Source organism: Vigna umbellata, chromosome 6, assembly GCF_029865625.1.
Source record: "Vigna umbellata cultivar VRB3 chromosome 6, Vumbellata_1.0, whole genome shotgun sequence".
NCBI classification, from domain to species: Eukaryota; Viridiplantae; Streptophyta; class Magnoliopsida; order Fabales; family Fabaceae; genus Vigna; species Vigna umbellata.
This window is the reverse complement of record NC_142170.1, coordinates 3,547,725-3,561,283: the sequence shown is the minus strand read 5'-3', so window position 1 is coordinate 3,561,283 and position 13,559 is coordinate 3,547,725. Positions and strand designations below refer to the sequence as shown.

At 36.9% G+C, this 13,559-nt stretch overlaps 1 protein-coding gene and 1 pseudogene across 2 annotated transcripts; both read left to right on the top strand.

Annotated features, from left to right (window-relative positions):
- Window positions 1–405: 405 nt before the first annotated feature.
- LOC148196597 (uncharacterized) lies at window positions 406–13,487 on the top strand. 2 transcript variants are annotated; one of them, XM_088092593.1, is made up of 5 exons: window positions 10,165–11,992; window positions 12,065–12,191; window positions 12,271–12,549; window positions 12,641–12,724; window positions 12,810–13,487. In XM_088092593.1, the coding sequence occupies exons 3-5, from the start codon at window positions 12,271–12,273 to the stop codon at window positions 13,329–13,331; spliced, it is 885 nt and encodes a 294-aa protein (XP_087948719.1). In that variant the 5' UTR covers window positions 10,165–11,992; window positions 12,065–12,191; the 3' UTR covers window positions 13,332–13,487. The 2 variants fall into 2 exon arrangements, 1 of the variants encoding a protein (XP_087948719.1); XR_015780198.1 differs by lacking the exons at window positions 12,271–12,549; window positions 12,641–12,724; window positions 12,810–13,487 and adding exons at window positions 406–755; window positions 3,812–3,936 and having other exon boundaries at window positions 7,693–11,992; window positions 12,065–12,196.
- On the top strand, window positions 1,124–2,106 carry LOC148196598 (cellulose synthase-like protein D3 pseudogene; annotated as a pseudogene).
- Window positions 13,488–13,559: the final 72 nt, after the last annotated feature.

Here is a 13,559-nt window from a genome sequence, read left to right as displayed (position 1 = left end):
TAAATCACTTCTGATTATACAAAAACAACAAAGTCTTTTTATGAAAACAGATAATGACTCTCTTAGAGAGGATATCTTTGCAATACAAAGTATATTTGAAAAACTTCTGTCTTTTTCAAAGAAAGCTTACACGTCGCAAACGTAAGAGAAATTAACCCATAAGAATATGCAATAATGATTCTTCTTTAAATCCTTGTATTCTTCTCTTCATGTGATCTTCTTTCACTACAGGAAAAACGTTAATTTCCGAAGGAATAATACCGACGGCCTTTGGAGCCTTCGGTAAAGTTGATTTACCGAAGGATGTACCGACGGTCATGTAAGTGGTTGATTACCGAAAGCTTTTTGAGTTTACCGAAGGCTCCATAGGCCGTCGGTACAAGCATCGACCTAGTGAAATGAAAATTTGGGATTTCCCTCTCCCATTCTCCAAATTTTAGTTTCCACAGAAGCTTTCCCCCAATTTTTCGTCTCTCACCTCAGAACCCCCAAGCATCTTCCTCTGTTGTTCTGAAATCAAAATTAACCCCTTTTTTGCTGCAATTGCTGTGTCGACGTTAGGATAGTGCCGGTGAGGAGGGTGGTGGTTGAGGGATTACATTATTCCGAGGGGGTTGTTTGAAGGTGGTGGTAGTGGGGTGATGACGGTGTTGTGGCGAACTTGGTTAAGGGACTTTGTTGGAGGGGTCGTTGTGGGCTTGTGTGGCTGTCGTGTTGTACAAAGGTTGCCATCGTCAAGGGCTTTCTTGGTTGAGGTAAGTTGTGCATTTAAAAATTCATTATGAGTTAAAATGTTTTTGAATCTGTTTGATGTTCTTGTGGCAGCAGTGTATGATGTTGTTTGATTGAGAAAGTTTATTGGTATGTTGTCTTTGCTTCTAATGCTTGCAACTGTGTGCTCTAACTACGCAAAACTTCAACTACGAAGTGAACCTTTGATATTGATTGAATGGTTTAAAGTGTACTTAGTAGGACTTATAGGTTACAAATTTTAGGTCTAAGTCTAAGTCCAACCACCATAAAAAAAATAGTTATACTAACCACTTATATCGAGCAATCCGTTTAATCGGTTTGATCTTAAATCCACTTGCTGATCACCCTACAGTGAAGAATGGGCGCCCTCCTGACGCCCTCACCATACCACGTGAGCTTCTTGATGCATCAATCGTGGCAGAGGCCATCAGTGTGATCTCTTGTTGGTACGAGGATAAAACTGAATGGGGACAGCGTGTCGGATGGATCTATGGATCAATTACTGAGGATGTCGTTACTGGCTACAGGATGCACAATAGAGGATGGAAATCAGTTTACTATGTTACCAAGCGTGATGCATTCCGTGGCACAGCTCCCATAAATCTCACTAACAGACTACATCAAGTCCTAAGATGGGCAACTGGGTGGGTTGAAATATTCTTCTCAAGAAACAATGCATTTCTAGCTAGCCCAAGAATGAAGTTTCTTCAACGGATTGCATACCTTAATGTTGGAATCTATCCATTCACTTCCTTTTTCCTTATAGTCTACTGCTTCCTCCCTGCACTCTCCCTCTTCTCAGGCCAATTCATTGTTCAAATTGTCAACGTCACTTTCCTTGTTTATCTCTTGACCATCACTGTGACTTTGTGCATGCTGGCTGTGCTTGAAAGCAAGTGGTCCGGCGTTGAGCTGGAAGAGTGGTGGAGAAACGAGTAGTTTTGGTTGATTGGAGGAACAAGTGCACATCTAGCTGCAGTGCTACAGGGTTTGCTCAAAGTGATAGCAGGGATTGAAATCTCTTTCACCTTGACATCAAAATCTGGTGGGGATGATGTAGATGATGAGTTTGTTGATCTCTATGTTGTGAAGTGGACATCCCTTAGGATACCACCAATCACAATCATGATGGTTAACCTGATAGGAATAACAGTTGGAGTTAGCAGAACAATATATAGTGTTATACCTCAATGGAGCCGTCTACTTGGTGGAGTTTTTTTCAGTTTTTGGGTATTGACACATCTTTACCCTTTTGCAAAAGGATTGATGGGAAGGAGAGGGAAGACACCTACCATTGTTTTTGTATGGTCAGGTCTCATAGTTATACAACCCAAACCAATTACAAATGCATAAATTCAAAAATCAGAGTTGGATTCAACTTTGCACTAGAAAAAATGAACTGTAAATTGAGGTTTTGAGTTGTGAAATTGCACAACAGTGGTTATAAGTCAAATTAGAATTTTAGAACAACTTTAAATCATCAAAACAAAGTCTTTTGAGTGATTATTTGGCATAGAAATAGTAATAATGTAGCAAATTAAACAACTACACCCCTCATTCTAAGTTATAATGATTCAAACAGCTAGCTATCAATGCAAATGACTGTAGAAAGTGTAAATACACTAAACTAATCTTCAAAACAACAACTAAGCATGATCAAACTCGAACCGGACATTGCAAGGACATTTAACACGGTGAAAACCATCACTTTTTGAGTTAAAATAGAAGTGGAGTAGTGATTTTGAGTTGCAGGCTATTTATAACTCATTTTAGTGTTTAAAGACAATTAAAATCATCAAATAAAGTTACTTGAACATTCAGTTGTGTGTTTAAATCACTTGCATATGTTTTTTAGTATCAAACCACCAAACTAGGACTTTTTCTAGTGTAAAATTTTTTTTCCAGCTAAGGTTTGATTCTTTTCTCTAGTTGCAGTGCATTTGTAGTCGTTTATGAATCATATAAGGCAATGAGACAATGTCTAGCCTTGATTATATGTGCTACATCAGTTAAAACATGATTCTGTTTCAAAAATTCTGCACAAAATGGAATAAATCTAGTGCAATCTCATAAATCTGTTTCAGTGGAACTTTTTTGTTTCTTAAGCAATGTGAAAGTTTGTATAATGATATTAAACATGTTCCAAGTACAGTAAAGTGCAAAAAGCATAGTTGAGTTGCTAATAAATCCTGAAACAAGGTGCTGTTATTGCTTTTTTTATCAATTTTTTCACCGTGATTGATATCTTTGCTTGTGTCTTAGGTGTTTAAATTCTTCTACCGGATTCTATGCAGTTATATCAAGTGTTTTAGGATGTCTTAGAGTCATTGCAACTCTTGTCTTCATTTCATTTCACTGAATTCTGAATTCTGGTGTAGTTTTGGTAACATTTTCATGCATATTTGGCAATGTCTGGTATGATTTGTTGAATCTTGTTGTGTTTGTGCATGTACAGAGTTTGAGAAAGTTTATTTTTCCATTTTAAAGTTGTGTGCAGTGTTCAAATGGTTATTTTTCCATTTTCAGTTTTTGTGCAGTGTTCTTGCTTTTTAAATCCACTTTCACTACCAGATTATCATTTGAAATGGTGGACTACAAGTCTCATTTTGTTGGTGTAGAAATCTCTGCATATGACAGTCAAGTAATATTAGCCACCATGGAATCTGAATAAATAAATATATATATATATATATATATATATATATATATATATATATATATATATATATATATATATATATATATAATATGGAGGTGGTAATTGTGTATGATGAAGAAGCAAGCTTTGTTTATAATTTGGCCGTGAGTGGACAATAATATTATCTTATATGACAAAACCAAATGAACATGGCTCATGGACCAAATTAATTCACAGACAGTTAGTGGAAACACATGTTACTTTGACAATTCAATTATTTGCATAAGTAGATTCTGGTAAATGTTTTCAGAAACCTTAAAGTTAAAGTTGTGAAGGTTTGGGATGGATATAGGGTGTTTGATGATTAATCTTTTGTTGTTGTTGCGTTTTGCTAATTAAAATTGTCCATTATTCTACAAGGTTTTGAGGTTTCAATTAGGAGCACATAACATTTGGAAGCTTCAAACGGAGTGGGTTAAAGTTAGTTGCAAAAGTGTCATTGTTTAAGGGCTACACTCAAGTGTCGAAGACTTCATCATTTCCAGGTAGGTAAATGATGTCTTATTTTGTTTGCCTTGCTTTATTTTGCTCGTGATTGATCTGTATAAAACCCTATAGCCATGCAACAATTTGATAAATAAACATGCTGACCCCTCCTTTTGGTAAATAAAATTTTGTTTGCCTTTTATCTCTCTTTCTCTTTCGCCTTTTGTCTTCTCTCTTGTGTTGTCTGTGTTGCATATTCTTCTCATATATAATCTCCACACCTTGTTCTCCACCCTTGAACCGAAATTCCCTCTTGGAAAAAGACCATGACAACACCCTTAAAAATTTCTTTCAATACAGGGTAAGACTTAAAATGAGTAACTATAAGGATGAAGTAGAGTACAAGAACAAACCAACATGCATATATGTTGGTTATATACTATCTTGAATCCCCCAAGTTACCAAACTAGAAGGAGGAACCAAAGTTATAGTTGTTTTATAGTTTATATATTAACTAAAAAACTGAAAATTCCTTACTAAGGCTAAAGTAGACCATCTCTTAGGTTAAACTTTATTAACTTTGCTCCAACTGGTAGTGGTTAAGGGCACTCCAGTGATTAATTTGGCCTTCAACATGTTAAAAGATATGTCTCTTAAAGTCTCCAACAACCTGTACATGAATTTCGACTTTAATTGTGAAAGTGAACTCTAAAGTCAAAGTTGAACATATGATTTTGGACTTCAATTGTGAAGTCTCAAAATTGAAGTACTTAAAACATGAAAAGTGTTCTAAATAGGTGACAATTTCGAAATTCACCTAATATAACCAAAGAAAGTATATTGTTGTTATCCTAACAAGTTTAAAGTACTTAAATGAAGGTAATAGAGATGTCAAATTGGATAAGTAGCAAAATCTCAAAATTTGACTACCTAAAACCTAAAAAGAGTACTACTATATTTAACATCCTAACAAGTTCAAACTAGTACAATGAAGCTAGGAAATTTGTCAAAAGCAAAGAATTACCTCAACTTCAAAGTTTGAGTATGTAGAACCTAAAAAAGTCTACTAAAAGGGTGAGAAAGAGGCAATTCACCTAAAGTAGACTAACAATAACTAATGTTAATATCCTAACAAGTATAAAGTAGTGAAATGACACTAGGAAACTACTCAAAAGCAAACAAGTACCTAAAACTCAAATTTTGAGAAGTTAGAACCTAAAAAAGTGTACTAAAAAGGTGAGAAATTGGTTTAAATCGTGTTTGTACTTGTTGTGCTTGTACTTCCAGTGTTCCTTAGTGTTTCTTCATCATTTTAATCAGTGAATTTCGTTTGCTTGAGTTGAATTCCAGCTTGCATATTCATTTTCCAGTTTTGTCTAAAGTCATGTGCCTTATGTGTAGTGTTATTTCTGTCATGAAGTGTTGATTCTGTTCCAGCCTTTATTTTCTGTGTTTTCTTTGCAAATATGTGTTTAGATGCATGTGTAGCAATATATAAATCCATAAAAGGCAATGAGGCAATGTCTAGCCTGGATGATATAAGCTAAAGCATAAAAAAAGTTATTCTGGTTTTCAAAGTCTGCACATAATTTTCAAATTTGGTGCAATATCCAAAACCTATTCCAGTGCACATTTTGTTGTTCTGAAGATTTGAACATGTTCATTTGATGTTATTACACATGTCTCAAGTAGTGGCAACTTGTATTAATCCATAAAATGCAAAAAGCATATCTAAGTTGCTTAAAATCCATTAGCAAAGTGCTGTCACAGATTTTAATCAATCTTTTCACCGTGATTGATATCCTTGCATGTGTTTTACATGTTTAAACATCTCGTAGCTAATATTTTGCAGCTAGCTGTAGTGAATTAGGACTTCCATAAGCTTTGTTTGTGCTGTCCAGTTTGATTCTAGTATTTGTTTTCAATTCTAGTGCAAATTTGGTGTAAAAAATGCTGCATAATTAGCTGCAGCAGGGGTGATTTGATGAATCTGATTGTTTTAGTGCATTTTTATCATTAGTGCAAGTTTATTTTGTCATTTGGACCTTGTATGCACTGTTCATTTGGTCAAATTTGAGCCATTATGCAAAATCACTTCCTAAACCATCACTTTTGCCTAAAATTGGAAGTGAACTAGTGATTTTCTGCTGCAGTGTGTTTGTTGGCTGTTTCAGTGTTTAAACACATCCAAATTGATGATACAAAGTTGCTCAAAACATCAAATTATGTGTCCAAACGTGTTTGTGCAAAATCACCCTTTAAACCACCAAATTTGCCTCATGTTTGGAAGTAGAGCAGTGATTTTCTGGTGTAGTCTTTTTCTTTATTGTTTAAGTCATTGCACACCTTCAAATTGATGATATAAACTTGCTTGAAGCATCACTTGAGCTGTTGAAATACTTCCAAGCATTTTTGGGTTTGAAACCACCATTTTCAAAGTCATTTTCTGGTGCAATATGCATTTCATGTGCTGTTTGAAATTTGCCAAACTTTAATATTTATTTATGGATTGGCAAAAGCTGGTATGATGTTTCCAGATGGAGTTATATGATCAAAAACAGTATAGAACATCCATAAAGAAGTCTAACTACAAACTCACACTACAAAATATGACACCCTAGAACCTAAAAAGTGTACTAAATAGGTGACAATTTCGAAATTCACCTAAACTAACCTAAGAATGTGTAATGTTCTTATCCTAACAAGTTTAAAGTACTTAAATAAAGTTAAGAAAGATGTCAAATTGGATCAAGTACCAAAATCTCAAAATTTGGCTACTTATACCTTAAAAGTGAAATAAGTATGTTACAAAATGGGAATTGACCTAAAGTAACCTAAGACTGTGTATTCTACACATCCTAACAAGTTTAAAGTTGTTAAAGGAAGCTAAGAAACATGACACAATAGATGACCTAGGTATATCTCAAAGTTTGCGTACTTGGCACCCAAAAAAGTAGATGAAATAGCTAACAATCACTACTCAAACCTCAAACAAATTGTACTACAATTGCAAACTGCACTAAACTAGGAAAATATACTACAAATAAACTACCCTAACAAGTTAAGAATGGTAGAACCTAGCTAATTAAGAACTCACACTATAAAAAAACCTTAAACTCTAAATTTGACAACTTAGAAACCTAAAAGTAGTACCTAAAAGTGCAAAGAATGCAAAGTCTATTAAAGTACTCACCAAAACAGTAAACTAACTATCTACACCACTTTTAAAAGATAAAAGAAAGATAAAAATGAAGTCTCAATTGAAAAATAAAAACAAAAACAGAATTTGACTATTGAACACCTATAAATAGACTAAAGTAGGTGAGAATTTTATTTCCATGCAGAAATTTGTTATCAAACCTACATTTAGGCCATGAGTGAATGTTCATGTATATGTTGTATGTTGATGTATATATTGTATGTTCCTCTATATTGTATGTTCATTTATTAGGGTACAACTTGATTAAGTTAAGTAGTCTTTTAAAGTCCTATGGTACTACACACATTCTCAATGGAATGAGAAGGGTGAAAGTACCTTAAACACTTACAATGTACATAATATGTGGAAGTACTCTATAAAAGAGAACTTCAGTAATGTCAGAAAATTGACTCCCCAAAATTTAATACACAACCACTTAGGATGTCAAAGACATTTCAATATTGAGGACTTGTCTTTGCATGCCCTTATTGAATGCCTATGACAATAGTGTTGAAATTGCCTTCCATGTTTGGCTTGAGTATTAATAGGTTTATTACTTATGTCACATGGAGTGTTGTTGTTTTGGCTAAGTTTTGATTTCTTTGGCTTGTCACAGAACATGGCCCATTTTCCCAATCATCGTGGATGGATGTACGACCGTTGTTATAGTGGATGGAGAGGTTTGAAGGAATCTTTTGTCATCGGAGTTGAAGAGTTCGTGGAGACGGCCCGACGATGTCAATATTATGCTCTTGATGGAGGGATTTGATGTCCATGCATCAAGTGCGAATGTACAAGGATTTTGAAAGATGAAGTCGTCAAAGTTCACCTTTACCAAAAAGGGTTCATGCCTAATTACACGGTCTGGACATTTCATGGTGAAGAAATTCCTTCGACCTCCACTGCAGCTGTAAAACGGCTTGCATCAGGTTCGAATACTATTGTACATACATCTGAGATAGATCAATTTGCGTATATGCAAGAGATGGCCGACAATGCTCTTCGTCACCATGCTGAAGAAGCAGACGATAGTCATGATGAAGAGCCTCCAAATGAAACGACGTAGAGGTTTTACAATTTACTTACAGAGGCAAATCTACCTGTATTTGAAGGTTCATCTGAGTCAAAATTGTCAGTGTGCATTAGACTCATGGCTGGCAAATCTAATTGGAATGTTCCCATTCAAGCACTGGACTTCTATACAAAATTGATGTTAGATTTGACACCACCAAACAATTTCATGCCGAAGAATTATTACCAAGCCAAAAAATGTGTTTCAAAGTTGGGATTGGATGTCAAGAAGATTGATTGTTGTGTTAATGGATGTATGTTATTCTATGACAATGACAGTGGCAAAAATGATGCATTGTTGGTTGAATGCAAGTTTTGTGGCTCACCTCGATATCATACAATGCATGCTGGACAGATGCAAAAAAAACCAATTCCAATAAAGTCCATGTTCTACTTGCCTATAATTCCAAGATTACAAAGATTGTTTACTTCAATGCAAACATCACAACACATGACACGGCATGATGGTAACAAAACTCCGGGATTTTTGCGTCATCCTTCTGATGGTGAAGCTTGGAAGCACTTCAATCGTAAACATCCATCCTTTGCTAGTGAACCACGTAACGTCAGACTTGGTCTATGCTCTGATGGGTTTACCCCATACATTCAGGCGTCTGCATCACCATATTCATGCTGGCCCGTGATAGTTACCCCATACAATCTACCACCTGAGATGTGTATGACAAAGCCTTACATGTTTCTATCGTGTATAATACCAGGTCCATCTAATCCCAAATCATTGATTGATGTTTATTTGGAGCCTTTGATTGATGATTTGAAGAAGTTATGGAATGGTGTTTGGACGTATGACGTTTCAAGGAAGCAAAATTTCCTTATGAGGGCAGCCTTGATGCGGACTATTAATGACTTCCCAGCGTATGGGATGTTATCTGGTTGGAGCACGCATGGTCGATTAGCTTGTCCACATTGCATGGAACATACAAAGTCATTCCAATTGAGTAATGGTCGGAAAAGTAGTTGGTTTGACTGCCATCGACGGTTCTTGCCCATTGATCACCCCTTTAGAAGAAACAAAATGGCATTTCGCAAAGGGCAAGTTGAAACGGATATGCCCCCGCCCAAGTTCACTGGATCACACGTTTGGAGAAGAGTGAAAGACTATCCAAAAGTCACTGAATCTGGTCAGAATAGGATAGAAGGGTTTGGAGAATGGCATAATTGGACTAAAAGAAGCATATTCTGGGAACTTCCCTATTGGAAAGACAACTTGCTAAGACACAACCTCGATGTCATGCACACAGAAAAGAATTTCTTTGACAATGTCTTCAACACAGTTATGAATGTTATAGGTAAAACAAAAGATAATGAGAAAGCAAGAAAAGATTTACCTTTGTATTATGGACGAAAAGACTTAGAGTTGAAGGCGCAAGGTAACGGCCGATTATTTAAACCAAAAGCAAATTACACCATTTCAAAAGACGAGGCAAGAATAGTGTGTGGATGGATCAAGGAGCTTAGAATGCCAGATGGATATGCTTCTAACTTGTCCAGATGTGCCAATGTTCAGAACGGTACTATTCAAGGGTTGAAGAGTCATGATTATCATGTATTCATGGAGACTTTAATCCCTCTTGCGTTCAGTTGTTTGCCAATGCACGTGTTAAATCCACTGATAGAGATCAGTAACTTCTTTAAAGATTTGTGTTGCACGACACTAAAGGAGAATTCCCTTAAAAAGATGGATGAAAATATCCCAATTATTCTCTGCAAATTAGAAAGAATATTCCCTCCTACATTCTTTGATTCAATGGAGCATATTCCAATTCATCTTGCATATGAAGCTTGGCTTGGGGGACCTGTGCAATACAGGTGGATGTATCCATTTGAAAGGTTTATTGGAGAATCCAAACGTTCAGTTAAAAATAAAGCTAGAGTAGAAGGCTCAATTTGTGCAGCTTACTTGCACAGAGAGACAACGTATTTTTGTTCACATTATTTCAAAAATTTCATGTTGTCCCCCACTCATGTCAGAAATGAAATGCAATGGTAAGTTGAACCACGTGAAGGTGCATTGTCAGTGTTCCGACAATCAGGCCGTCACGTAGGGAAAGAATTCACTCATTGGTTAACTGATGCTGAATTCAACTCTGCTCATGTCCATGTCTTAATCAATTGCAGTGAAGTAAAGCCGTACCTTGAGTATGTCATCATCCATCTCTTATCTTTCAAACGGTTCAATTATTATACACTAATGAATTTCATTTGTACCAGCTCATTTGTTGTGGCTGAGCAAGTCGCAGAAGGAAATACTTTTGCTATAATACACTCAGAGTTTCCCCATTGGTTTAGAAATCAGGTCCATACTTTTTCCTACATTTAGAGCAAGGTTAATTTGACTCTTGCTTTTATAATTTTGTTAGTACCTTTGTAGGTTTTTAATCAGCCATTAACTCCCACGGTTCAAGAGTTAAGACATCTGTCGAATTGGCCAATGAGATGTGTCAAAGAATGGCACACTTACTTCACCAATGGTTACAAATTCCATACACATGAATGGTCTAAAGGAAAGAAAACATCAAATTGTGGTGTGTATGTGAAGGGCCTAACAGAGGGATGTTATGATGATTTCTATGGGATCATTCATAAAATATATGAGTTAGAGTACAACAACACTACTTTTCCAAACAGAGTAGTACTTTTTTATTGTGAACGGTTTGATCCTTCTAGAGCTGGTACTAGAGTCGGTCCACGCTTTAATATTGTCGAACTCAACCAGAGATTAAGAAATGGATCGTTTGATCCTTTCATTCTACCGAGTAATGTCAGACAGGTTTATTATGTGCCATATCCACCATTCCGCAATATTGACAAGCGTGGTTGGTGCGTAGCAATACAAACCAAGCCTAGAGGTCGCATTGACTCAAATGAGGTTGAGGAAGATGTTGCCTACCAACTTGACCAAATGTCACAACCACAAGAAGTTATTGAAGTTGAACGTATAACCGCATTGGTCGACCATGATGGTGATGGAGATGAATTACAAGCAACAATACAAGGTGATGAAGAACAAGAAGAAGAGGAAGAAGAAGAAGAAGAAGAAGAAGAAGAAGAAGAAGAAGAAGAAGAAGAAGAAGAAGAAGAAGACGAACAAGAAGATGATGATGATGATGATGATGATGATGACGACGACGAAGTAGAAGAAGATGATGATGATAAAGACGATGATGAAGAAGAAGATGAAGATGAAGATCATGATGACGACGATTGAATGTTGGACATCCATTGTAGCAAATTGAACTGTCATTTCAATAGAGTTATCTAAAATACCATCTTAAAAGTTGTATGCAATTATTTATACATTTACTTTAAAAACCATTGATCCTTCGTTAATCATTTCTATTTTTTCGCTTTATTTGTAACCATTTCAATGTAGTCATGACAGGACAAGGTTCAGAACGTCCTGATAAAGGAAAGGGGATAGCAAGGCCTAGAAAGAGGCAACGGCAGGCACCAAAGTATGTACTTAGGGTGCCTGCTAGACTACCTACCACTGCTGCCGGCAGTACATCATCTGTGGGGCCTCCTCCTACCCCTACAGTACAACCTCCTACACCTGCAGTAGACCCTACTCCTACCCCTGTAGTACACCCTTCTACTACCCCTGCAACAGACCCTCTTCCTCCTCCTGTAATTATAACCCCCACTCCTCCTCCTATGGTTATAACCCCCACTCCTGTCCCTGACCCTACTTCTATACCTTCCTTATCTGTTATACCACCTTCTGACACTGTCACACCATCTGCTAATCAAGATTCAAGTGGTGATGGTGAAGGTCTTGACCCGCCCCTCCATGATCGACCATGGATTGAGCCGTATGGTAAAGGGTAAGTTTTTAATCTCTTGATATAATTTGATGTTTAAACCCTATTGTAATTCAAATGACTTTTATCCTGCAGGTTTATTCCATCTAGGGTTGCTTCCTAGGCCATCACACGTTCAATTAAGCAACAGTTTCTAAGTCCATGGCCTACTTGGGGAGCAATTCCTGATGACGACAAAAAGGCATTCTGGGAGCGCTTTCAGGTGAACAATCTATTTAACTAATTGTCCTTCTTATTTTAGTATGTTCTGTAATCAATGTTTGTTCTCTTTAATGTTACAGATGAAGGTGCAATGGAAACCTGAACATGAAAGTCAGATACACAGAAATTTCCACATGAAAGCATCTCATCGACTGTCAGAGATGTTTAGGGATGCCCGCAATGCAGGACAGCGCCCTTACTGGCTGGGTGAACAAATTTGGAACTCTTTACTGGCTCATTGGAATACAGTAGAGTTTCGCAATAAATGTGCCAAAGCCCAGAGGAACAGAGCGTCTGAAAGGGGTGGCACCCTGCATACTGGTGGGTCGATCACCATTCATGAGCATGCCATTCGTATGGTATAATCTCATTACATAACTTTTTCTTTCATACATAAGTTATGTATATTCTATTTCATATGTACGCTTGTAATTCTTAATTATGTTACAGGCACATGTTGATGAGGTCTTTGCACAGACTCATGTTCGGAAGGGAACTAATCAATTTGTTGATGAAAGATCTCGGAAGACTCATGTAAGCAAATAACACTATTACTATTACTAATATTTCATTTATGTTATACTATCGTTCCCTGACATTGCTTTTAATCTTTCAACAGGAAGACTTTTCTACGAGACTTTCACAGGTTAGATCTGAACATGAGTCAGCTCCTACACCGGATGATGCCAGTAATGCAGATGATGACATCCGTAGGACACAGTGCTGGATCGACATCGTTGGTGGGAAGAAAAAAGGACGAGTGTATGGTGCGGGACAGCTTGCTGCAAACTATACAGCATCCAGAGGAGGTACTCTGAAGCACCAGCCTTCTTCTTCCACCAGTACTCCTGACGAGGTCGTTCTTCGCCTCACGCAGGAACTCCGGCAACGTGACCAGGAGATCATTGATCTCAGAGCAGAGTTTACAAACTTTAAGGCCCTGGTCATGAGAGTCTTGCCTGAAACCTCACAGGACGTACAAAATATCCCTCCGATCCAGCCACGACCCTCCTCATCACCTGCTGCCACTCAGCAGCCCACATCAGTCCAACCCTCATCAGTCCAACCCACACCAGTCCAGCCATCAGTACAGGAGCAGGATGATGAAGATCATTCTGATGATAGTTATGTACATTATTAGTTTCATTTTCTTATTACTTGTTACACAAACATTTGGATATTAGAACATTTTTGACTTGATATGATTTCAATGTTAGTTAGATCTACTTCCAAACTTTGGATGTTAGAACATCCTTTTGTTACATTATTTTATATTTGCACTATAATTACATTATCTATACATTAATGGATGTTCGTTGGATTAATTGATGTTCAATGGATATTGATAATTGATTGCATCTTTGAGATG